Below are 27,571 nucleotides of genomic sequence, written 5' to 3'. Positions count from 1 at the left end.
GGATGATACTGGTTATGAGCCAGGTGTTGGTTTTATAAATGAACTTACGATTAAATAAACCCCACAATCTTTCCATTTCAATAACTGCTTACATGATTATGATATCAAACATACATGTAAAAACAACAATAAACTTTCAACAAATATGTGTGTATTATAAATATCTATTTAAAATCAGTGTTTGTGTTTCTTTTTGTCTTTTTTCTTTTTTGCACTTGTTGAAAATTCCTCCAATAAATTTGATTCTGGTTTTCGCTTCTTTTCTTTGTTGCTGAAAAAAAAGTCAGTAATTAGTACAAATACTAAAATATACTCTATCATTGTTTAATAATTCCCTGATCTTATGGAATCATGTATGGATTTGTAATATCAAGCACCAAATATCAAATGCACATTCCCCATTAGACAGTGTTTATGTGAAAAGAACCCTGCTTTGCATAAAAACTATATGTTGAGCAGATATTGGATGTTGTTTTCAGTGAAGAAAAACTTTACAAAGATACAATTTGGAATGACTGCTAGATAATGTAACACACAGTGACAAATCTAACTCATATAATAAAACTGAAGTCTTTCTAATGAATCATTTCTGTTTTGAAAATAAACAAATCTAAAAACTTTCATAAATTATGAAAAGAAAAAAACTATAAAGCAATAGAATTTTATTTTTTATAAGACTTTTATAAGATACCATATATTCAATTTAGTAATGATAGGTTTAATGATTTTAAAACAATTGCATAGAAATCATAAAAAGTTTCATTACCAAGCAACTATTGAGCAGTAAAAGTAAAAAAAAAATCAAATCAAATTACACTTTATAGCATTTATTTTTTGTAAGAAGCTTAATATTTGGAGGTTGATTAATCATATATTATTTTGCTCGATAGTCCTCTTATAAATTAGGACTCACAATCTAAATCTATGCCTTGTATGTATTTTACCTTTTAACACTAACTAATCCTTTCTTCTCATTAGACCCTGACAAGGCTTTTTGCCAGTCATGTTCTGATCCTCTTATTGCATAATTTGTCAGATCTATCCCAGACAACACTGCTGCTTCCTGTCTCTGTTTCTGTAACACCTCATTGGCTGCTTCATTCTGCAATCAAAATAATAATTTACTGCTTAATTGGGAAGAAATCTCAGTCTTTGACAAAACATAAATTCAGCAAACTGAAAAATGAAATCTTAAAACACATTCTGTTTTTGAACTAAACATGTCTAGGAAGCAAGAATGTGTCCAAAGTACACAGATGCCCCACAGGCACTATCATTTTCCATGTTCAGTGGACCTTAAAATTAGAGTAAAAATCTATTTTGGCATTTAAATAAGAAAGATCATATCATAGGGAACATGTGAAATAAGTTTCAGGTTGATTGGATTTCAACTTCATCAAAAAGTACCTTGACCAAAAACTTTAACCTGAAACTTGCATTATCATTTTCTATGTTCAGTAGACCCTGAAATTGGGGTCAAAAATCTAATTTGGCATTTAAATTAGAAAGATCATATAATAAGGAACATGTGTACTAAGTTTGAAGTTGATTGGACTTCAACTTCATCAAAAACTACCTTGACCAAAAAGTTTAACCTGAATCTGGATGAACAGACAAACAGACGAGGGAACGAACAGACAGAAGAACAGACGCACAGACAAAAAACATAATGCCCCTTTACTAGGTGGGGCATAAAATTCATATTTTTCAAAACCTGCAACTGAAATCTGAATCTCTTAACTGTCAAAAGTATCCTTAAAACGCAAACATTTAAAAAAAATATCAAATAAACGAACACAATTAATATTCAATTAGCTATTGATCAACTACTTTAGTACATTATTTAACTATAAAAAGACATATATAAAATGCTTTGGCTTGTATATGAAGATTATACAAATGAAATTCACATTCTTAATCTTTAGTATAAATTTTGATAATGTAACAAATTGACAATGTAAAATATCCCTACCAATTCTTCATCCATAGTTTGTTTAACAGGTTCTAATGTTATCTCCTTTCTAGCTACCATATCCTTTTCTACATCAGCTTCCAATATTTCATTCAAATTCTGTAAATAAAAATTCCATAATTTTTTTTCTTCTTTTTATTTTACATCAAATCTATAAAACATATTTATAAATACTATAGATTGTAAGATCTATTAAAAAAAACTGCTTATAATTGCTGCTGTTTTAAGATAAGGGAAAATAAAGTATCATGGTGATAGGTTGAAATTTATTTTATATCATATATGTATCAATATTTGATGTGTCATGATTTATGAAGTCAGATATCCTGCGATTATTCAAGTAAATTGTTCCAAAAAAAAAAAAAAAAAGAGTAATTCAGTAGTTTTATGAATTAAAGCCATTTAAATTCCTTTAGGTCTTGTCATAAAATATCAAACTACATATTTACTATACTATATTAATGAATAATAATAAAATATTTAGTAACTCATCCTGCCAATATCCTACTTTAGTTACAAGGGGAAGCATGTAATGCTGGCAAACAGAGGAGATAAGTAAAAGTAAATAATATTAACTGATTAGTAAAATATTTCATTTTTTTTTTATCATTTAACTAACCTATTTATAGGTGCAAATTAAATAATTTATTTTGTAACAAATAAAATAAATTATGATGTATGGCCCAAATTACCTTGAGTCTATTCAAGTAGTAAATGAGTTTATCAGAAAGGATAACAAAAAATTTAAATTATATTCACCTGTACAATTTTCCTGATAATTCTGTTAAACAATCCCAGTAACTGACTAGATGGCAAGTCCAGCTCCTTTTCTAACTCATCAACTGTTCTGTGCTGTAGTCCTAAGCCTAACAACAGACCCTGTCATGTAGATAAAACAATGTTAATTGAAATTACATTTAAGTACCGGTATTCATTCTTTTTCTATCAAAATATATAATTATCTTTCTGATCATTTAGCAAATGGTTTGATTACAGCTAAGCTAATGAGACTGCGATAGACAAAATGTGTGCCTGGCTGGCTAACCATACTTATAAGCATAGTACCTTTTGAGTTTTTAGAAAAAATTAATTACAATATCTTTACTATTTAAGTATAAAACTAGACCTGAACCCTTTTATAACTTTGAATACAACAAATTAGTTATTTCTTTGAGGTATAAGTCCTATGTTTTTCTACACCTTAAAAATAACAGTTATTTCTTTCAACAATGAATTATACATGTTATATGTGACAATAATTTTTTTTTGTAAGAATACTTCAACAGAAAATGAAATCAACTGATCAAGAGAAAATCACTACCACAATGCTTGTGATCAATGAAGGATAAAGATTGCACTAATTTAGCAGTGAGAACTAACAATCAAACAATGCAAAGTATTAAAACTTTTACAGCTGATTTTATTGAGTGTGTAGCCAAAGGTAATATCTAAGGTTAGCTTGCTTGTTAGCTGAACCGTGAAGTCATTGTTAGGTAAGGTAAACTACACTACTTTAAGAGTAGGCTAGTCCAACAGATAATCAATCTATCTCTCTGTTGGACTAGGCTACTTCGAAAGAAGGATAGTATACCTGACCTATTACTGACTTCATGATTCAGCTAACAAGCAAGCTAACCAAAGATATTACCTTTGGCTACACACTCAATGAAATCAGCTGTAAAGGCAATACAGATTTTTTCCATCACAGTTGAACATGCAAAGAAAGATAACTCTGATTATAAATATTACTCCAACAATGAGATCATTGATGTTTTTAGAACAGATTCAAAGATGGATACACAATACACATTATTTTTTACTTGAACATCTTAGTATATATTTCCTTGATAGATTTCTTGAAATCTTCATGGACAGTATTATAGAATGTTGTGCTCAAAGTGATTGTTTTGTTATCTCAAAAATAGCGATAAAATCTTGAAAATTGAAATCTAACTATCCCCTTAATGGTTTTGATCGCATGAATGCAATCTTTACCCCAATTAAAACTTACAGACTGTACTACACTGAGGTGTGTATCAATTAGACCAAGGAAGAACAGTCGACTAATGGCTGGTAACAAGTCTATCACTAAGTGATAATCAACCATGTTCTGAGCATACAGCTCTAGACGTTTCACATCATACTTTGTAAAATGAGCTTCCAGTTCTGCTAAACTCATTTTTTCTGAAATAAATGATTTAACAGTTATCAAATTAATAAATTAAACTGTGAACTGCTATAATGCATTTTAAACAATAAAGTATACTTAAAAAAAAAAAATCTTTTTATTTATATTAAGACTTGGACTTTACTTACCAGTCCATAAAAAAGTACTGTAAATTCAGAAATTATTGTGATGTTTTTATTATTGCGAAAAATGCGACAGGATTATTATCCCATTAATTTGAACTCGCATTTTGAAATTTAGTATCTGAATAAAACAGGGTTTTTCTCAATATTGCAAAAGTTAAAATCTCATTTCAGTCTCAAATGACAAAATCACAATAATAAATGTCTGCAATAATTTCTGAATTTACAGTATATTAAACTATAAACCCTAACCTATATACTCAAACTTGATCCTTAAATAAGCCTTCAACCAAAATCATCAGATCAGTTTCCTTTCACTTCTTACAAATACTGTGCCATTAAAAATTGTGTAGAATAATATATACTCATCAGTGTAGAACTTTTCCCTAAAATAAGGACACATGTTTATAGGCAGTACAGATTTAAAAAAAAGAGTAAATCTCCATAAAAACTTATTTTTTTGTCCAAGTATCACAGTCTTACTTTTTCCAGTTGATTTGAATGTTTTCTCTTGCAGAATATTCAGTGCCATGGAAGGTTTAAATGTCCTGAACTGGTACGACAACAAAGACACAAATCTCCTTCGGAAATCTAAAGAAAAACAATTTATACAGTAAGATACAATTCAATTTTTTTGTCATAAAACTAATCCAAAAACTTGTATATTATTCAAAGTAATTAAATTAGAAAATTGAAGAAACTTTATTTTTTTGTATGTGTTTGTTATGATGTCAGAGGAGTGATAAAAAAATCTTGATCAAAAGCAAATCAACACATTTGGTACTAGTAATTATAAAATTAGCAGTTTCAATAAACATTTTCAAAATATGATCAACTTTCAATTCAGAGTGGATACCCCAAAAACTTTGGCAATCTAATTCTTAATCCTTTTCTTAAAATATGCATTATAACTTATATAACTTGGGCTGTATTTAACTTTTATAACTTATATAACTTGGGCTGTATTTAACTTCTATAACTTATATAACTTGGGCTGTATTTAACTTTTATAACTTATATAACTTGGGCTGTATTTAACTTTTATAACTTATATAACTTGGGCTGTATTTAACTTTTAAGTGTGGATATTATGTTTGATATCTTACATTTTTTTGGTATGAATATAATGTTTTTGTATGATTTTTTTACTGATACGTTAGTGAAATTGGTGTGCTTAGAGTAATTTTCTGTGTATTTATAGATTTGACAGACTACAATGATCTGAACTTTTAACAATTCTACTTAAAAACTTAGATACTCAAACCATTTGATCCAATAAAGTTCAATAATAATTTAATAATAACCTTTCCAGAAAGCTGCCAGCCATGGTTCACTTCTATCTTCAGGATTATCTTCTGTATGTAACATCTTTAACATGATACAGGAGTGTTCACCTGTAAGGTCATTCTGAAATACCACAGAAAAGAAAGTAGATATTTATAGAAAACTTGGAAATACAATTCAAGGCTACTCATAAGTTAACATAAGTCATTACTTTGAAAGTATAACTCATTATTTTTAATTTTTGTTTCTACCTTCCATTATGTTTTTGCTCAATGCAAATCCAGGCTTATGCAAATTATAAGTTACTTTATTTATCTTGTCAGGGCTAAAATAATAATGAAAAGACTTGATTCAAACATTTTGAAGAACAAGGTCAACTCTTTTTTTTCAGTTTATTTGTTTTGTTGTGTGCTATCTTACTGACTTTTATCCCACATCTCCACATATCAATTTTAGGAAAAAACAAATATGATACACTTTCAGAAATTATCCAGAAATTTAGAACTACTCTTATGGTCTATTGCAGAAGCAGTAGAATTATAAAACTATACATACTTTATAAACAACCAATACTTACAGGAGTCTGGCGTAGATACACTGGGGTAAATTTGGATTTCTTCCAAAATCTATAAAATATAAAGAATGAAAAAATTTTGATAAATCAATATATTCGAGGTTTAAACCAAGGACATTGAAATGTGATTCATCAGATGACTGCTGTTAGCATGGAGACATATTTCTGAGTTTACAAAAAAGTAGAAAGCTTTCTTGTATTGTGTCAATGTTCAGACTTTAGCCACTTAAAAGTCAACATTCTGTACTATCAGGACTTCATAACATTTTATCTTATTTGAGAAAAGTTCAATGTTTAAATATGCGTAAGTCATGAACATTTCAGCATAACTTACGATCAATTCTAATTGTAAGATTTTTTGTGAAAAGAGTCTCTGGCTTGTTTTTTAAGGCGAGAAACTTCTTCTCCGATAAGAAATACAATTTCAGAATTGAATATAAATTTTAGGAAAACCTTGTCTAAATAGATATGATATAAAGAAAGAAGATGTGGTATGATTGCCAATGAGACAACTCTCCACAAGAGACCAAATGACACAGAAATTAACAATGATGTCTTGTATTGAAATATATTATAGATATAATTCAATCCTTACTTGAGTAATCCAGCTGTAAGACCAAAAGATACACCAAGATAATCTAACTTCTCTGGTTTTCTCTCCGTCAGTTTCATGAGTAATGGTGGAAGATTTTTTCTGGGTGTTAATCTTTCATCAACTAAACTTACATCCTGTAAATAAAATAAACATTGATATGAAAAAAGAAAGATTGCATGCCATCAAATATTCCACTGATAGAAAGCTGATATAATAAAGACCTGTTCCTTTGCTGCAGTAGCACTTAATAGACAAGATGTAGCTTAGAAACCCTCTTTTTTCAACTTAAAGATAATGACTTTAGTTCATGGTCTCATCTGATTCTCACTCTAACTATTGAGAAAACACACTTCATTATAAAGCTTGCGATGGATAAAATTAGAGATTATCTCAAATTAAAATAAGTCTTATCAGAAAAATATATAGCATCATTCATGTCTAAATGGTGTCTTGAACAATCCTTTGTGTGTTCCTATTTTAGTCTTTTTAACAACAAAAGTAAGATGGTGAAAAGATATCAATACAATAATGTTCATGCACAAGATATAAATCCTACCTGTTCATCCACTGGTGTAACATTGTCATCTATGTCTTTAGTTTCTGATAAACTGATCATTTCACCTTTGTAATACTGTTGTAATAAATTCATTGCTCTTGTTCCATAACCCATCTGAAAATATAATTATCATTTTACAAATACATGAAATTTGATAGTAAAATATATTTGTTGCATATAACTGTTTATAGTAAGTATCTAGTACCTTCAAATGGTATACAAAATAACATATTATTAATTCATACACATAATCAAGAAAAGGTTTTTTGTAAAATAAAATAATAGATTTTTTTTAAAACTCACTTGTCCCCTAGAATTATTGTCTTTTTCCTTACATAGAAAAAAACCTGTGTATTATGTCTCATACTGTACAAGGCATGGCAATTGAAGATTTAACCAGAAAATAATTGTGATAAAAGTTATATTTCACAAAATTAAAATTAGATACATGCAGTATGGCAAAAAAGTTGTTATGTAAAAAAAAACCTGCATATGTTATATAAATTTCTTACACTTTGATAGTCAGGATGTGTAGCTATCCTCACAACTCTTGCACCGGATAATCCTGCAAAATCTTGATCCTGAAACTGGTAAATAAAACAATTTCGATGTATTTTGTGTTATATAAATTATCTTTTTAAATAATAACAAAATGTCAAGTCAAAAGAATTCACAGTTATCAGATACCTATTTGACATCTTAATTTCATTGAGCATAATTACAATTTGTATTGATGTGTAAATAGTTACATAATTGTATATTTTTTACATTCCATTTGAAAACTTTGAACAAATCCTTTAAAGCAAAGTAATATTTTTAAAATAAATCTTATACCTGTTGTGATATGGTCCATGGAATCAAATCACCTGAAGCTCTCTTTCCTCTTGATAAACTATTCATTATCGTTGAACTAGAAATATCTCCCTCTAAACATATCTGAATGGGAAAAAACATTCAAGAAAGTAATACATATTTTGAACAAAATAGTTCCTACGAATAGCTGTATAACTGTCAATAGGTGAAATATTTAAATAAATAAATCTCCCTCTAAACATATCTGAAACAAAATTAGAATTCTATAAAAGAAAGGTCTATTCTTTCCCCATAATCATATATTATTTCAAGATCATTTCCTCATGACAGAAAGGATTATTGGTCAGGACATCAAATTAAAGTTACATGGAGGTTTTACTTTCATATTAAGATATTATGTTGAAATGAAAAGGATAAAAGGTGTCTCCTACGAATGAGATGCTTATGTTTATATAGATATTGTTTGTTAAAAGATGCAATATAATGGAACTTATGGTACAAACATTAATAAATAGTCCTATTTCTATTAGCGTAAATTCAGAAATTATTGCAAGGTTTTAATTAATGCGAATAATGCAGCTGGGGGAATATAGCAAAAATAAGAACTTACATATATCTGTATGCAAATTTTCCTTAAATTGCAAAAATAAATCTCACATTTTTGTCCATTTTCAAAATATCACAATAATAAGTGCACAAAATAATTTCTGAATTTACAGTACCATACTTTAACAAGAATGTGTCCCAAGTACACGGATGCCCCATTCGCACTATCATTTTCTACGTTCTTCGGACCGTGAAATTGAGGTAAAAACTCTAATTTGGCATTGAAATTAGAAAGATCATATCATATAGGGAAACATGTGTACTAAGTTTCAAGTTGATTGGACTTCAACTTCATCAAAAACTACCTTGACCAAAAACTTTAACCTGAACTGGGACGAATGAACAGACGAACGAACGGACGAACGAACGGACGAACAAACGAACGGACCCACAGACCAGAAAACATAATGCCCCTCTACTATCGTAGGTGGGGCATAAGACCCACAGACCAGAAAACATAATGCCCCTCTACTATCATAGGTGGGGCATAAAAATATAAGAGTATTACTTACTTGTAAAATACATAGAACTTCTGGTAATGAAGACTGGTTTGGGTCAACAGGGCCAAGCAGTGCAAATATATGATGTGCAGGAGCATCAGATAATAACTGTAAATCATTGGGGGTATTCTAAATTTAGAAAAAAAGAAATGTAATCTGGAATCTAGAAACATTAAGACAAATTTCATAAACAATAGATCTGAAATTAAGGGTATCTAAAAAAAACAACTCACCAGGAGTCTCCTTTTATATCAGATTTGTAAAACAGAGATAACAAAATGAATATTATTACTCTCTTTTCCTTTTAACCTTACCCCATAGATGGTCTCTTGCTTTTTGCCAAGTTAAAGAGGTTCTGGTATGTTTTTTTCCTTCAGACCAGTACCTTGTGATTTAATTTGATTTTCTGTGTTTTTACGCAACTTTTAAGCACTATTTTGGGGTATTTCATGGCAACTAGTTTTTATTGGTGGAGGAATCCTGAGTACTCAGAGAAAACCACCAACCTTCGATAGGTAAACTGACAATCCTAGTCAATTAAGATTGGGTCAAGTGCACCCGCACGAGCGGGGTTTGAACTCGTATCCTCAGTGTTGACTAGATAGTGATTACAGTAGTAGAACTTCTTAGACCACTTGGCCATCGAGGCCCCAAACTAGCACTTTATGAATCCTGATCAGTGTGTTGATCTTGCACAAATCACAAGGATTTTATATACATTAAACATTAATAATTTTCGGTCGTATATAGAAACATTAGCCATTTCTTTTAAATCTAAATTCTATCATTTTTTTTCAATTTTTCTCCTATTATTCATTTTTATGTTAGATGTATTCAGAAAAAATAATCACATTTCAATTTTCGTAGTCATTGAATGAATAAATGTGCGTTACAGAAACCTTTACCATAATGACAAATGTCCTTTTTGATTTTGCATGTTTTGAATTTCAATGGCCATCATGGGTCGTAAAGGATCTATATATTTTACCTTATAATGTGATGAAACATATAATGCCATAATTCTGTGTAGAAATCCTTCCGAAGCTTTGTGGTAAGAAAATAAAGTGTCTCTGTTAACATAATATAAGTCACATGACTCAGGCACAGGACAACCTGAGGTAATTCTTGATACATTTGTGGCATCCAGACACAGTAAATCATTCAGCCATTTCTCTACAGGATCACCGTTAGCATATCTGATGGAGTCATTTAATACTATTTCATGTAAAGCTCTACCTAAAATCCACAAAAAGACATTAGTTAGACTCACTTATATTCTTTCCATCTATTTTAAACAGAAGGGATGATGATACATTTATAATTCAATGCTTAATACATTTTTTTAGTTTTTAGAAAAATCTCCTTTCAATTCCTTCACACTCAAAAAGGTTTATTGCCTACGAATTATCAATAATACTTAGTAAATATACAAACAAGTAGCTCAATCAGAATATATTATACTTTTGGAATATCAATTAACAATATGTGTTTAAACTAAAACACTATTTATAATCATTGGATAAAACAAATATCTTATTTAGCATATGACTTCTGCATACATATAATTTTTGCATGTTTGATACTACAGGTCAGATCAACACTTCTGTTTCAAACAAATATCTAAACATCACAATTTGAGTCCAATGAGTCATGTGAAAACAGGAACATTAAACCAGTCAAAGGGACATGATAACATCTTGTCTACAGTAAATCAGTTTTTTTAATTATTACCAAACCATACCTGTAGCAGAAGATACAGAATCTGATTTAGTGGCCATACTGATTGCTTTCTGGACTTCAGATGAACCACCAAATGTTGCAGATTGTTGTCTTAACTGTTGTACTAACTTCAAAGACAAGGATCTTCCTGTCCCCTCATACCTGAAACATTTTTATATGATACTTTATACTTAAATGATCGTTTTTGTTTAGTTTTTTTTAACTTGATCGTTTTTTGTTTGTTTTTTTTAACTATTTACTTCTAAAATTCAATTGATTTCAATAATAAAATCATTTTTACAAACCAGATTTTTTTTTAAGATACAGTTGCAAAGAGCAGTATGTATGACCTGATTTAAAAATAAGTTTTCTTTTAAGTTATTTTATTTTATTTTCATTATTGATATAATGATATCCATATCTATAAAATTATTTATCTTTTTTTTTTAATCAGTGTATAATAAACTAAGCAGGGTGATATAGAAGCAGGAACATAAGAACATGTTGATCAAACACAAGTATAACATACCCATTAATAGTAGAGGACATAAACACAAGATATGGTCCAAGAAGATTTTTCACAAGTGGTAATGGGATAGCAGCAGCTTCATCTATACATACTAACTCTGCCTGACCAAGCTTGTGTGAATCTGATGGATGAATATACTGAAATATAAGAATCAGAATAGTCAGTACTGATGTAAAAAATAACCACTTTTCTTGCTTGATAAAATTGAGTTGAATAAATCTAATCAGATAAATGTACTAAATCACTTAGATGTGTACTGATTGATATTTATGTATGAGAAAATGTGGTTTATCTGTTAGTTGAAATTGACTTTGAACTAGCTTTCAGTAATTGTGAGATCCTTAGAGCTTTACTTTTTGCTTAGGTTTTTTGTGTTCATGCAGGTTTTTTTTAGTCCAGCTCTTTCTGACTGTCCAGGATTGGGAGTGTAAAGCACTTCTATATTCTTTAAGTTTCTGTCCCAAGTCCAAAGACTGTAATTTAACTGTCCTCAACGGTTGTTGTCTTTAGCATGAATCAGGATGCTGGTTTTCTCTACTCATTGCTTACTTTTGAAGACAGAACAGTGACCTGTTTACGTCCTTATCCTTAAATCTCATAAGTAATTGTCTAACTGGCAATCATATCACATCTCCTCATTTGTATATATTTGTTGGTATCTTAATTACATATATCTTAAGTAAACGAAAAAAAACCTTTTATAAACTTAAAGCGATGAGCACCTTTTTTTGCTATTTCATAGAAATGTTTTAAACTTTAAAATTACAAGATTTACGTTAATGTATATCTATCAGTTGAGTATATAATACTGTTGATCCATTTAATTTTGTGGGTTCCAATTTTCATGTATTGAGAAAAACTTGAAAAAAATGATTTTAGGTTTTGCCAAAATCTACACATATTCGATAGAGAATTTATATTTTGTTGAACATTTTAAGGGGGTAGACCTTGGTTCAGGGAGATAACTCTTTAAATCAGTTAAGTGTTTGTAAAAGTCAAGTTCATCAATGTATTTTAAGCATTTACCTGAAACAGATTGAAAATAATCTATGTAATGCGGGCAGGGACTAAACTTAACGCTCGCCCAGTCGCCCATGGCGACCAGATTTTCGACTGGGCGAATATATTTAGACATCCTGATCGCCCAGCTGGCGACTGTAAAAAAAATTGAAGTAAATCCCATTTGTACCCTTTCCCCCGCGATATTAACGAAGACTGTTCCCAAAAGGAACCTGTTTTGTCTTTTCAAAGCGATATAGTAATATAAAATATTTCCGAAAACCTCCGAAAACCAGTAGGTTCTTTCTAATAACCTAAACCCAGTCGAACAGCTATGTTTTCAATCAGAAGTGACGATATTTCATATACCTCCTTCAATCAGCATGTTTTTCTAAACTCTGCTAAATTTTCTACGATTATTTCATTATTGAATAGTGTTTTCTTTTAAACTATTCAATAAGCATCACGAAAGGGATGTTTTCTAATTGTCCTCGGAGTCATTACAAGCCTGTGTTAGACGGTAACTTGTCCCTGAATCGCTATTTACAAAAAAATACTTAATGATGTAAAAACGAAACGCAAAGTCTCGTAAATAAATATCCCAATATCAAGTTTGATATCCCATCTTCAATTTAAACTTATTGCAAAATATATTTTGATCAACACTATTAGAGGATGGCTTGGATTGAAATAGTATTTATTTAAAAAAAAAAAACCAGCCATATCGTCAGGTCAACAGGAAGTTGGAAAAAAAATTGAAGGGAGGCAATTTTGGCAGGAAATAACTATTGTCAAATCTTATAATACATTTCTGGTGGCAATAATTTAAATATTATAAGCTTTATTAATAAAACTGATTTGTTTCATACCATGAACATACATTTAAAGAAGAATCAGAGAAATTTGTATTTTAACATAAACAAGACTGTACTTCCTGTTTTACTTCTTGTATTTATGATCCTCCTTACATGGGGGCACCTATAAAATGCTTTTAATTTTAACAATTATGGAGAAAAAAGCAACAGTTCTAAGCTTTTGCAATATATGCAATGTATTGTTGCATCAAAATAATATAATCCTCTCCCATCTCACCTGTTTTACTTATAAAACTCCTTACTTAGGAGCACTAGCACCCTTCTGCCCTGCGATTCAAGCTGGAACACTGTTAGTAAGTATATAAAAAGTTATTTTCAGTTTTATTTTCATTTAGTCTTTTTGTATAAAGATTGGTTGGGCTCCTAAAATTTCAACTGGGCCCCTGAAAAAAATATTTTAGGGGCCCAGCTGGCCCCTAGACAAAAACAGTTAAGTTTAGTCCCTGGCGGGTTCACACATTGCCGATTATTGCTCCCGTTTGAGATCAGACAGCGATACGACACGAAAAGTAAAAAAGTCGGATTAGTATCCTCAATTATCTGGAATGTCCTATTATTGTCTGAACGCAGTCGTTTTATTTCGTAACAGATTCCTACTGGTCGGGAAGGGTCCGAATAGTTCGGCAAAGCACCCCGACAGTTGGGGGCGTCCCGTAACATTCGGGAAACTCAGCTGATTTTGTCTAGTCGGATTACAATCCTGCCTTTGTCGTGACAGATTCTGCTGTATTGGATCGAATTCCTAACAATGTTCTGTGTATTCGGGATGGTGTCCTGTGGAACGGGAATGATCTGGAGAAGTCCCGACAATAACAGAAAGATACAAATCGAATTTCCATCCACGATTCACAGGATCTTGATCAGACTTTTGACAAATTTTAATCGGGAATGGTCCTGTCAAGGACGGCAGTAAAAATCTTGAATGTGTGACCCCAGCTTAACCTAGAAGCTTAGAATATATTTTTGAAAATGGTTGACAGAAACGTACTGATGATTTTAAGAGTTATTTCCCTTAACCTAGGTCTACCTCCTTAACTTGTGCTTCCCCTGTACCTATATATGAAATCCACAAAAATTGGTATCTGAAAAAAATAAATCCACAACAGTAAAGATCCAAAGTTATATAATTGCAGTTTGTACCTGAATTGTCTGTCTGTGTTCTCTGAAGATGTTTGCTCTGACTATGGCTTTGTTAAAATCTGGATTAGTTGACTGTATTATCTCATAATCTAAATGTTCCTAAAAAAAAAATCATAATTCTCTCAAAACTGAACTAGCTGTCAGATAACTGCGAGTACTCTCAGATCTGTTCAATGTGTCTTTTTGTGTCGGGATGTATAAGTACCGGGCCACATCTACTTGTATTTTTGTCCATCTGATGAGTTAAGACTTTTTCAACTGATTTTTATAGTTCGTTCTTATGTTGTACTGTTATACCACTGTCCCAGGTTAGGGGGAGGGTTGGGATCCCGCTAACATGTTTAACCCCGCCACATTATTTATGCATGTGCCTGTCCCAAGTCAGGAGCCTGTAATTCAGTGGTTGTCGTTTGTTTATGTGTTACATATTTGTTTTTCGTTAATTTTTTTTACATAAAAAAGGCCATTAGTTTTCTCGTTTGAATTGTTTTATATTATCTTATCGGGGCCTTTTATAGCTCACTATGCGGTATGGGCTTTGCTCATTGTTGAAGGCCGTACGGTGACCTATAGTTGTTAATGTCTGTGTCATTTTTGTCTTGTGGATAGTTGTCTCATTGGCAATCATACCACATCTTCTTTTTTATACTATACTGCTAAAACATTCCTCTATAATAAAATTTTAAACAGTAAATAAATAAATGTTGTGAAATGGTTATAACTATTTATTAAACCTGTTTTTTCATCAAAAGTTAAGAATCTTAAATACATTATCAATTGAAATATTATAGAATAACTGTTAAAGTTGTTGTTACATCTGGCAATACTTAAAGTAAAAGATACAGTTATAGAAATACAAAATACCTTCTCATAGTTTCATTTTGGGAAAAAATCTTGTTCAAAATCTTAATTTGGCATTTACATTGACCAGTTCGCTTTATATCATCAAACTTTAACCTGAAACTGGATTGAAGGATGAATGCACAGATGGGTAATATAATGACAATTTATTGTAGGTCTTCATTTTCACATTGTCAATTCATTTCAATCTTAAACTGCATGGGAAACTGTCATAGATACACATATCCCTATACTGAATAAAGCTCTGTTGTTCAAAGGGCTTTAATAAAGAAGATAGCTAACTAAAGATAAACATGTAATGCAACTATTATGCCATATACATCTTATATTATATATGTTAATGTACCTGATATTCTAAGGTGTCAAATCCTTTAAATACAAACTCAAATACTGTCTTTAAATTCTCAGGACTTGGTGCTGTCACAAAAATATTGGAATACCTACAAGTTTAGCTATTAATATAATTTGTTCAAGAAGTACTGTTTTGTGCAACAAAATATATATTTCATTCAATAACCTCTTCAACTGTATTGCTATAAATGAATTTTATTTGTTGATCCATCACAAATATGAAATAAACTTAAAGCAATTTCATATTGTTAATTAAGAATTTTTTCATATTTATTTACTTCTTCTGAAACCACCTCCCTTGTCAGAGGGACGTGTTTTTAGATTTTGCAATATGGTGTATATTCAAACAAAAGCTGATCTGAACTTACTCACTTTCAAAGAGATTGTTCGTAGGTAACTAAATCATTGGCACAACTTATAATTTCTTTATATTTTTCAACAAGAACTAAATAATGATTATTTAACTAAGAAAAAGCCTATAATTATATTATAGATTAAATACAAAAAAGAAAGAATTATGTATATACCCAAATGATACTGCAGTAGCTATTGCAAGTCCCAGAGCTGCTGACTTGCCACGCCCTCTTGCTGCTGTCATAACAGCAGTGCTGCGTAAAGTCTTCTCTGATATAGCTTCTACAAATTTCAGAACTGCTTTTGCCTGGAAAGAATTTCATATTTACTAAAAAAATTTCATACTCATTGATGAAAACTATATAACAGCTTGGAAAACTTTTCTGCCCAGTTTCCAAGGGCATATTTCCACACAAAATGGCCATAAAAAGATCATTAATATCTAATTGAGAACTTTAAAATCGATTCAAGATTTCTCCTATCATTTTATAGTTTAGTCTTTACATTTTCTTAATATGTTTTGTTCCTGTTGCTTTTAGATTTGTGAAACTTTTGGTTGACATAATATTCACATCCTGTGTATAACTTGAATAAATAATACTAAAAAAATTTTTTTTTTTTTAAATAAAGTATGTATTCTTCTTTTGTATGAGCATCTTATCATAAAAATTCATCTCTTTACATTTACAGAAATCCACTTTTTGTTAATTACTTCCTACCTGATCAAGTGTTTTACAACAGTTGACAATAGATCCAACTGGTTGTGTGTCCTGTAAGGAATCTTTCAGGTCCCGTAACTCTTGTTCTTGTGGGGATAAAGCATCTTCCTGTCAAGAAAAATAAGACATGTGAGCAGTAGAAAAATTGAACTACACCTTGGAAAATAATTTTTAACACTGAAAAAAATTCTCTTAAGCAAAGTTAAGGCAGCAAGGTGACACACCCAAATTCAAACAAGCTCTGTGTTTGTGGTAAAATGCATTGTGTAAACATTTTATCTTAACTTTTTTTTCAGGCAATAAATGTTTGCGGTCGTATAAAAATCAAACACACAACAATAAGTATATATATCCTAATAATGACTTCATGGTTCAGCTAACAAGCAAGCTAATCAAAGATTCTAATTTTACCTACACACTCAAAGCATTCTGCTGTAATGCCCCCACCATCTCGGTGAAGACACATAAGTAAGTTTAAATTGTTTAATTTTATTCTGACTGTATTTCTGAAGACAAAGTTTTCTTTAAATTAAATTAGTTCCATGTAAAATTTTCCCCCAAAAATAAAATTAATTGTTAAATTTTTATTCTTACCATAGATTTTGCTGGTACTGGCTGTATATTAAGAATGTGAGAAGAAACTGGAAGCATATTAAACTGGTCATCAATTACCATACAGTTCTTACAGGACGTCAATGATAAAAGAAACCTGTAATAAACAATAACAAATAATCATATGGTAATGAAAAGTTAAATGAAAAGTTTAATGATAACAACTCAGATTCAAATGTTTCAAATTAAAATAAATCATAAGAAATAACACTGACTGTTTTAATTTCTATTTAAGAGAGAATGAAGCTCAATGATACAGTGTAGAAGCCTCATTCATATACTGATAATACAAAAGTTTTTTTGTAGTTGAAAATTTGTTTAAGTAATATGGCAACAGTTCAAATTTTACTACATATTCCTTCTTCTTTAAGTTAACCATGACAATATTTATTCAAGTATATATAAACATGTTTTCAGTGGAAATCATAAAGTATACTTTCTATAAATGATGTATATTTCACGTTTTTTTTCTTCTCCAAAATATGTTGATTTTGTATTTAACATTATTGAGCAATAAACAAAACATAGTTGTTTGTTTTCATCCAGATAATTTCCCTCACAACTTTATCATTGTTTGGTTTTTCTTTATTTCTTTTCAACTATTAAAATACTGTCCACGTAGTGTAGTTCTTCTTTTTCATTTCTACAATAAATGATGGACAGCATCATAAATTCAATCAGTATAGAATATACCTTTCATTAAATCTTCCAACAACATCCTGATGTGACTCTGTTCGATATCTTGCATGCACATCCTAAATAAAAAAAAAATCTAACTTATAAATGTAACACCATTTTTATCATATTTAACAATTTTGACAGTAAACCTTTATGAAAATATATCATTTATGAGGCAACATTATATATTATTTTCAAACTGTCAAATATACTTATTAAATTTTGAAACGATAAGGCTGCAATTTAATTGTGATATGATTTAACTTTGTGCTTAAATTATTTTTGTTTGATAACTATGATATTGTATACATGTACATATAATTTCTATTGACAAGAATTATTAGTATTGTAATACCAGTATTTTGAATAAAATTCTGCACAGAAAAATTAACTTCTTTAAAAATTTATTGACAATAAACATAATAAGATTGTTAGTACAAAAGTAATATTCCTTTCTTATAATACATACCATAGACATTGTATACAGCTGTTTCAGAGAAGCCATTGTCTTAAGAAGGATAACAACAACACCTCCTCCTTCTACTGTCTCAATTGTTCTTGCTAGCAAGTTAGGTGTTAATGCCTCAAAATCCTATAAAATAATATAACTAAAATTTCTGCAACCCATTTTTTTTTTCATATGGAGAAATTTGACCATAGTTCTCATAAAGTAATAATAAGTTTTAAATTATTTACATCCTCAATATTACAGAAATGATTGCAGATGAACATTAAAAACCAACAACCAATTTAATATTAATCTTGACATCATAAACATAAAAAAGAAATCCTTCCAGTTTAAGTTTTCTAGTACATGTATAGAATGAAATATAAACGTGAATTTCTTAAGGGATACAAGACTCCATGTTAACAAATATTGTTTATTATGTGCCTTTATTTGAAATAATCAAAAATATATCTCACATGAAAAGCCCTTACAACCAAACTGTTGGAAATTAGGCTGACAGCATTTAATACATTAATTAGTATTATAATTTTCACTGTTATTAATATAAGTTAGATAAGTCATAAAAATCTAATCTTGAATTTCATCCAAATTCTTTCTTATTTTTCGGAACACGTTTTAGAAATTCAAATGTGACGTCACTTTGGGCGTTCCAATGGCTTTGGCTCACACAGCCGTGATTTTGTACTGTATTCGTTTTTTATTCTATAGCTACTCACCACTTCAGTTTAATCATGTATATTTATTATATAGTCATTTTATTAAATTTACTGTTTGCAAAACTATGTATTATTCTTGATAATAATGATGTTTTTGTCCCAGACGGATAACCCTGGCTATATTGCTCACAACTTTTTGGAACTTTTGGTCCTCAGCTAAAAAAAATATTTTAACCTGGTACCTTTTGATGGCTATTATTCTTTTGTTTCTCTGTCCTATATTTTCTCCCATTTATTTATTGTAGCCCTGTCGTGTAATGTTGTCATTTTAATGTTATAATTAACAATGCCATTAAAGCAGAGGTTTGGCATGCCACAAAACCAGGTTCAACCCACCATTTCATAAAATGCCCTGTACCAAGTCAGGAAAATTGCCATTGTTACATAATAGTATGTTTCTGTGTGCGTTACATTTTAGTGTTGTGTCGTAGTTCTCCCATATTTGATACGTTTCTCTCGGTTTTAGTTTGTAACCCAGATTTGTTTTTTCTCTATTTTATGAACTTCGAACAGCGGTATACTACTGTTGCCTTTATTTATACATGATGTGAAAAATAGCATCACATTTTCTATTCTTTATGTAAACTGTAATAATAGCTGCAGTTACCATAATCATATCTTCCTCCAAAAGAACTTTAAGAAGTTAGTTTTTTAAGCTTGACATATTGAAAAAAAAACTTTTCCATCAGTGAAGACAATATGTTTACACATATATTTAAGTTCTTGTCTTTGGATTACTTTATCCTTGATGTATATTCCACATCTTGATCCATTTCTTAATTTTTATTCCATACCTGTAGAATACACATGCCAAATGTCTGTCCAAGTATTTTATGTGTTTCTGCATAATAACAGTATCTAATATTTGTGGAGGCTACAAATAACTCAAAAGGATCATCTTCTTTTACATCTAATTTTCCACTCTTTATCTTCTTCTGCAACTGTTTCATTCTTTTTTTCCGATGACTTGAAAGACAAAAAATCACACATTAAATTTCATATCAATAAACATCAAATAAAAAGTCACTACTCGTTTTATATAGAAATAGTAATAAATAAAAAAAATGGAATTATGTTCATATGTCATACTTTTCAGGCAAGAAAATTTGGATAATTAAATCTATGTTTTTTAAATTACTCAAAACTACTTTGGATGCATTTTTTTTTCGTGGGTACAAATTTTTATGGATAGAAGAAAACTTGCATTAATTATTATGGATATTTGATTTCATGGTTTTGCTAATGTCTGTGTACAAGGCAAAAGAATATTTATCATTTATTATACGCTACATTAAAATGCCATATTTTGATTGGTTAATATGAGGGAGACAATTTACGCTATCCAATGGCTGAGTGGAAAACAATTTTTTTAAAAGGCAACCTTTGTCCAGACCAATAAAAAAACAGGTGCTCCGCAATGAGCAGCTTTATACGACCGCAGAGGTCGAACCCTGAACAGTTGGGGCAAGTATGGACAAAACATTCAAGCGTGATACAGCTCTGAATTTGGATTGTGATCAAATTTTTGACATTGCATGTTTTTTTTTACACAAAACAAATGTCAAGATTTTACAAATCAATTAAAGATTTCTTCTTCAAACTTTTTAAATCTAAAATTAAATAGTTGACACAGCATAGGTTTCTGACACAGAATGAATGTGGTCTAATGAACTTAAATATTTTTTTTGCCTTTGAGCAATTCACTATGCTGTTGAATATTAATCCTCTCAAAAATGTTTGAAGAAATTTTCTTTTTATTTATGAAATCTGAAATGAGAAAAATTTAACCCCCCCCCTTTTTTTCACATCTCCGTTTCCCTCTGCATATATCAAAGAACCCCAATTATTCAATTTTTGATGAAATCACACAAAGTTCAATTTTGGACCCTTTGGGCCCCTTATTCCTAAACTGTTAGGACCAAAAATAATGCTTATTTGGGCCCCTTTTTGGCCCCTAATTCATAAACTGTTCTGACCTCAACTCCAAAAATCAATCCCAACCTTCCTTTTGTGGCCATAAACCTTGTGTTAAAATTTCATTGATTTCTATTTACTTATACTAAAGTTATTGTGCGAAAACCAAGAATAATGCTTATTTGGGCCCTTTTTTGGCCCTTTTAAAATTCCTAAACTGTTGGAACCAAAACTCCCAAAATCAATCCCAACCTTCCTTTTGTGGTCATAAACCTTGTGTCAAAATTTCATAGATTTCTATTCACTTAAACTAAAGTTATAGTGCGAAAACCAAGAAAATGCTTATTTGGGCCCTTTTTGGCCCCTAATTCCTAAAATGTTGGGACCAAAACTCCCAAAATCAATCCCAACCTTCCTTTTGTAGTCATAAACCTTGTGTTAAAATTTCATTGATTTCTATTCACTTGTACTAAAGTTAGAGTGCGAAAACTAGAAGTATTCGGACGACGACGACGCAGGACGACGACGCCAACGTGATAGCAATATACGACCAAAAAATTAAAAATTTTGCGGTCGTATAAAAAGATTATTTAAAGGACAATTGAAGTTACAACACGTAATTAACGACAATAGTTAAGTTTTACATTTTTGCTCAGATTTTATTACTTTACTGTCAAAATAAATTAATAAAACCCATCTTGCTTCACTTCTGTTGATTTAAGAATCTAATACCCTTAACCTTGTTATGTAAGGGTTGCCATAGAAAATACTTTTAAATAAAATTCATCTCCAAAAGATAATAATGATAGGATATTCAGTATAATAAATTACATAACAAATAGCTGAGAGGATGATAGAGTAGATTGGTACCCCTTGTAAAAGCATTGTCAACATTGGCATCAACACGGTTGACAATGTTTTCTCGGGTAACAATCTGCTCTATCACCCTCTCAGCTATGTGTTATTAATATATTGTTAAACATTTAAATTAGTGGTTCACCTGTTTCCAAGAAAATTGGTATCCAATAAATAATAATAAAACCACATTATACATATAATCGTGTTCATCTTATAAATACATTCCAAACAGCTTCATCATGTTCACCAAGTTTAACTTTCGTATACTGTTTGTTTAACAGATTCAACTTAATTTGTAATAAGTATGACAATGTAAATTAATCCCAATATATATATATGCACACTGCATCTGACCTGCTAAATCCAAGTTCTTTCTTGTAACACCATAATACAGATGGCCTAGCTCTTACGGTAGCTTTAGATAACATGTGATGTAATATAACAACCTGTTGGGTAAAAAATATAGAAAAGGTATAGATAATTCAAATATATGCTAATACTATAAAGTCTTACTTTCAACATTAACTATGCGTTTTGAAGGCAGATTTCTTGTCGACTTTATTGAATCTACAACTGTTTTTCTCGGTTAATATTTTGACTAGTATGGATATTAGTCAATCACAGTATGCTGATAACTTAAATGTTTTTGATTTTACTGTTTAGTTTAAACATATTTTATTGTTCAAAAAAGACAGATGGATGAGACAAAAGTTTTTCTACTTAGTAACGTTCTTCTGATCATGCTGATTTTACTGTGTTGTTTGGTTACTGGTTCAGCACTTTCAGAGGTGCTAACTCATGTCTACTTTTACTTATATTATTTTGTATTATACTAAGTTCCCTTAAGGCCAAATAAAAAAGCATGTGTGTTTCCTGTTTCCCTACCTACCCTATATTTTAAGCTTAGAAATAGCCTACCCTAAAGTTTTTTTTGGTCATTTTTCAATAAGCACTGTTAACATGGTTAAAGTCAGGATTTCTCTCCCATAGACTCAATGTAAAAAAAAATGGTAAAATAAAAAAAATCCCTACCTACCTACCCTATTTTTTTCAAAGATGAAACAGGAAACACACATATTATTTTATTTGGCCTAATAGCAATTTCTTTGCAAAACTATTTTTAACCTACCTAAAGCTTTAAATTTTTCATACAAATTATGTCAATTTATCTAATCTTACCTGATCACGACCATGATCTCCAACAACAACAAACATACTCTGTAATCTTACCTGATCACGACCGTGATCTCCAACAACAACAAACATACTCTGTAATCTTACCTGATCCCGACCGTGATCTCCAACAACAACAAACATACTCTGTAATCTTACCTGATCCCGACCGTGATCTCCAACAACAACAAACATACTCTGTAATCTTACCTGATCACGACCGTGATCTCCAACAACAACAAACATACTCTGTAATCTTACCTGATCACGACCGTGATCTCCAACAACAACAAACATACTCTGTAATCTTACCTGATCACGACCGTGATCTCCAACAACAACAAACATACTCTGTAATCTTACCTGATCCCGACCGTGATCTCCAACAACAACAAACATACTCTGTAATCTTACCTGATCACGACCGTGATCTCCAACAACAACAAACATACTCTGTAATCTTACCTGATCACGACCGTGATCTCCAACAACAACAAACATACTCTCTAATCTTACCTGATCACGACCGTGATCTCCAACAACAACAAACATACTCTGTAATCTTACCTGATCACGACCGTGATCTCCAACAACAACAAACATACTCTGTAATCTTACCTGATCACGGCCGTGATCTCCAACAACAACAAACATACTCTGTAATCTTACCTGATCACGACCGTGATCTCCAACAACAACAAACATACTCTCTAATCTTACCTGATCACGACCGTGATCTCCAACAACAACAAACATACTCTGTAATCTTACCTGATCACGACCGTGATCTCCAACAACAACAAACATACTCTCTAATCTTACCTGATCACGACCGTGATCTCCAACAACAACAAACATACTCTGTAATCTTACCTGATCACGACCGTGATCTCCAACAACAACAAACATACTCTCTAATCTTACCTGATCACGACCGTGATCTCCAACAACAACAAACATACTCTGTAATCTTACCTGATCACGACCGTGATCTCCAACAACAACAAACATACTCCTGTGCTTCTCTGCAACACCATTTTCAATCAATATTCTCAGTCTGTTATCTATCTTTTTTCTCACCATCTTTTATCTGAAAGTATACAATCAAATACAATTAGATTATTCTAGATTGAATATCATTTCTGTATACCATACATGTAGATCAAACCTGTCTACAGCAAATTGCATTAAATCTGTCATTTAAAATTGCATCAATGTTAACTGACAGTGATAAAATATGTTGAGAACCATCATCTCAATGGTTTTGCCTTTATATTATGATTTGTGTGGACATATTTGTGTTAAAAGATGCATCAAGACTATGTACAATGTACTGTGAATTTATTAATATTCGTTGGATACTAATTTTCGTGGGTACATGAGAACCACGAATTCAAATATTCAACGAATTACAAATATCCTGAAGGAATGTGTGCAGACTTTGGCAAAACCACGAAATCAAATATCCACAAATATGCAAATTTTTCTCAAACCACGAAAATTGGTACCCACGAAAATAAATGAATCCACAGTAGTCAATAAGTAAACTTCACTCAAGTCAATCAGCATTAAAAGATGTCACTAGATGTTAAGCAAACTACACTCAATTTATCAACATGAAAAGATTTGAGTAACTTCATCCATACACATAGCTGCGAAAACGTAGCTCTTAATACAAGGTCCTTTTGATGATTTTTGATATTTGCGGACATCTTTTTACATTTTTATATAATATCTTTCTCAGGAGTGGGAAACATTGCAATTCTGTTGTTAGCACTTCTCCCTGGGCATGTAAAACTGTAAATCTAACTTGTTGCAGAAAATAGATACTTAGTCAGCCGTAAGCGGTTCAGCTAAGGAAGTACTTCTTTAGCTCAGTTGGCACATATCTGTCGCACTGCCTTATAACAGACTTCCCTGGTTTGAGTCCCAAATGATTTTGTAACAAGAATCATGCTCTCCCATTACATTTGGCACCCAACAATAAAACCAACGGTTAGAGGAATATTACCTAGCCCGGGAATAATATATATAAAAATGAATATATCATCATTGTAGAGTATAATCACTCTTGAGGTGGGGACATGTAACAGGATTGCTTCCATAAATAGTAAAATGTGGTAGATGCAAAGTTAGCCGTAAGCAGTGGAGCTAAGGAATTACTTTTATTAGTTCAGTGGGTATACACACTGACTTGTAACACAGTAGTGTAGTAATTGTTAACAGCGAGCAATACTGTTGTTGAATAAAAGAAAAAAAAGACTTATAACACAGAGACCTAGGTTCAGACATTGGGTGACGAGCAATTTTGTAATGAAATTTATGCTCTCCGGTCACATACTGAACTAGTCCAACTAATTATGACGGCAAGGCTATTTTAATTTTGCCTTGCCAGACGTCAAAATTATTTCGACTAATACTGAATTCAAATTCATATTTCTAGTTATTCAGACCGACACAGAAGCAACAGTGTGAGTTTTGGTTATATACTTGAGTATTAAGAAAGATTAGGCTACATTTGTGAATTTGTGAGAAAACTGTCTTAACCAGGTCAGGAATAACCACCAATTGGTGGATTATACCTCAATTGACGTATAATGGTATAGACCAATTGGTGTATAATTCTTTGTTTTTCAAAAGAAATTATTCTATCAAAATGGAGCATTGTTTTCTTAAAACCATATTATGGTATGAAAACTTGTCAAACATTCCTAGTTTAGTATAGTGACATAACATATTGCATTTAATCAATAATTGTATTTGCAGTTTCTTCTATTGTTATCTTGTCAATTCTTGATTGGCAAATTTACCTGTAATCACCTGTCAATGGACATCATTACTGTCTGCAGTCATGCGATCATGAGTACAACTCCACAGGTGAATGGAGCTCTTTGTTAATACTTGACTTTCATTATCAAAAGTCAATCATGGTCAATAGTACAAATGTTTCAACAAAAGAATTGTTGTACACATGCATTCTTTAATAGTTATCCCATAAGGACGCGGTGTGTCAGTGTAAGATCACCCCGATGGCCGGAGGCCAGAGGGTGATCTAACACTGACACACCAAGTCCGACTGGGATAACTATTTTACATCCCAGCTGTTTTAGATTAGACGAAAAACCATTTACAATTCATAAAATCTAGTTTAGAACGCCACACAACCATAACAATATACTTTATATATTACTATATGATGTATACCCTTTTTGACCCCCAAACACGATGAGTAGATATCAAACAATGTCAACTCGACCCACTTGCCAATCGGCCCACGCTTTATCGCCACTTTATAAAAATATCCTCCCAATCTTGTTTACCGACTTGCCCCACTTTGAAAAAGTGTAAAATCAAATTGAACAATCAGTCTGAAAACTCACAAATTAACGTAAAAGGTTAAAACCCCACTGAATAAAGGTTTGACAACTCGCCCCACTAATAAAAATATCTTGCTTCCTTTAAGTATGTCAAATTACTATTATTTCGTATCAAGTCGTCCTGGTGTAGTGGTATGTGTCGTGGCTTGATATGCTAAAGGTCTTGAGTTCGAATCCCAGCATATCTACTGGATTTTTCTACGTGAATTTTGATAGATAGTCTTTTCCGTAAAATTAATTATAAGTTTTATAGTGGATTTGACATTCCCGCCAAAATGTTACAGAACAAAGGAAAGCATGCATAACAAAGAAACTCAAACTAGGGTGATCTGGCAGGGGTGATCCGGTTCAGATCACCCCTGTTAGAACAAAGGAGCTGGGATGTAACAAGAGATGCAGCAGGCTTTGACAAAACTGAAACTTTCAGAGGACTCAATAAGGGCCATAAAATAGGTTGCAAGTTGCAAAATCATGCTCCTATCTCACACTAGCATTCTATTACAAAAAAATTGCATTATACGTCAATTGGTCTATACCAATATACTTCAATTGGTGGATTATACGTCAATTGAGGTATAATCCACCAATTGGTGGTTATTCCTGACCTGTTAACTGGTGTTTTTCTGAGATCAAACGTTTTTGTTTTAAAACCTGGTTTGTATGAATAACTTACATTGTTTTACATATAAAATATGTTTTACAGTGAGATACTGTCTTACTTGTCACGCAGTATGTAGATGTTCGAGCCTCGATGTTCACAAAAACGAAGTACAGTGGTAAACATTTGTGTTTTGCTTTTTCAACACGTGCTTCCGGTAATAAACCGACTTCGGAGATGGAGGCGAAACATATCGGATACGACAAATCGAATATTCTCAACACAATTTCACTGAATTTGTCATTCACCACAATGTTGCGGCTTGAAGAGTTTTTTACATTTATATATTTTGTTACTCAAATACCAATAGTGTACTTGGTCCCTACTTGGTCGTGTGGTGCCATAGCATTTTTAAAAAT

The 27,571-nt window shown here is 31.2% G+C and overlaps 1 protein-coding gene across 5 annotated transcripts; it reads right to left on the bottom strand.

Annotated features, from left to right (window-relative positions):
* Positions 1–134: 134 nt before the first annotated feature.
* Positions 135–27,563, bottom strand: LOC139482636 (RNA cytidine acetyltransferase-like). Of its 5 annotated transcripts, none has more exons than XM_071266566.1 (27): positions 27,274–27,563; positions 24,153–24,267; positions 22,359–22,450; positions 20,027–20,198; positions 18,517–18,639; positions 18,063–18,124; positions 17,352–17,466; positions 16,758–16,865; positions 16,212–16,345; positions 15,680–15,773; positions 14,473–14,571; positions 11,459–11,595; positions 10,952–11,091; positions 10,199–10,446; positions 9,223–9,339; positions 8,126–8,227; positions 7,804–7,878; positions 7,292–7,405; positions 6,736–6,869; positions 6,144–6,192; positions 5,587–5,689; positions 4,766–4,873; positions 3,984–4,156; positions 2,732–2,851; positions 1,973–2,071; positions 945–1,102; positions 135–271 (listed from the first exon to the last, which is right to left on the bottom strand). In XM_071266566.1, the coding sequence occupies exons 2-27, from the start codon at positions 24,258–24,260 to the stop codon at positions 175–177; spliced, it is 3,081 nt and encodes a 1,026-aa protein (XP_071122667.1). In that variant the 5' UTR covers positions 24,261–24,267; positions 27,274–27,563; the 3' UTR covers positions 135–174. The 5 variants fall into 5 exon arrangements, with proteins under 5 accessions (XP_071122667.1, XP_071122666.1, XP_071122670.1 ...); XM_071266565.1 differs by having other exon boundaries at positions 27,228–27,404; XM_071266569.1 differs by lacking the exon at positions 27,274–27,563 and having other exon boundaries at positions 22,359–22,845; positions 23,096–24,160.
* Between the last annotated feature and the right edge of the window lie 8 nt (positions 27,564–27,571).

This window comes from Mytilus edulis, chromosome 7 (genome assembly GCF_963676685.1).
Source record: "Mytilus edulis chromosome 7, xbMytEdul2.2, whole genome shotgun sequence".
In the NCBI taxonomy this organism is placed as follows: domain Eukaryota; kingdom Metazoa; phylum Mollusca; class Bivalvia; order Mytilida; family Mytilidae; genus Mytilus; species Mytilus edulis.
The sequence above is the reverse complement of the archived record's forward strand: the minus strand, read 5'-3'. Positions and strand labels throughout refer to the sequence as shown.

Bases quoted from the DNA above. Each gene is read 5' to 3' on its own strand.
- LOC139482636 (XM_071266566.1), bottom strand. From the start codon at position 24,260: ATGGTGAGAAAAAAGATAGATAACAGACTGAGAATATTGATTGAAAAT. The intron at 17,467-18,062 runs GTATATTCTATA...TGTTTATTACAG, and splicing joins GTTGGAAGATTTAATGAAAG to GTTTCTTTTATCATTGACGT. The intron at 15,774-16,211 runs GTATATACATAA...CTAAACTTGTAG, and splicing joins GCTACTGCAGTATCATTTGG to GTATTCCAATATTTTTGTGA.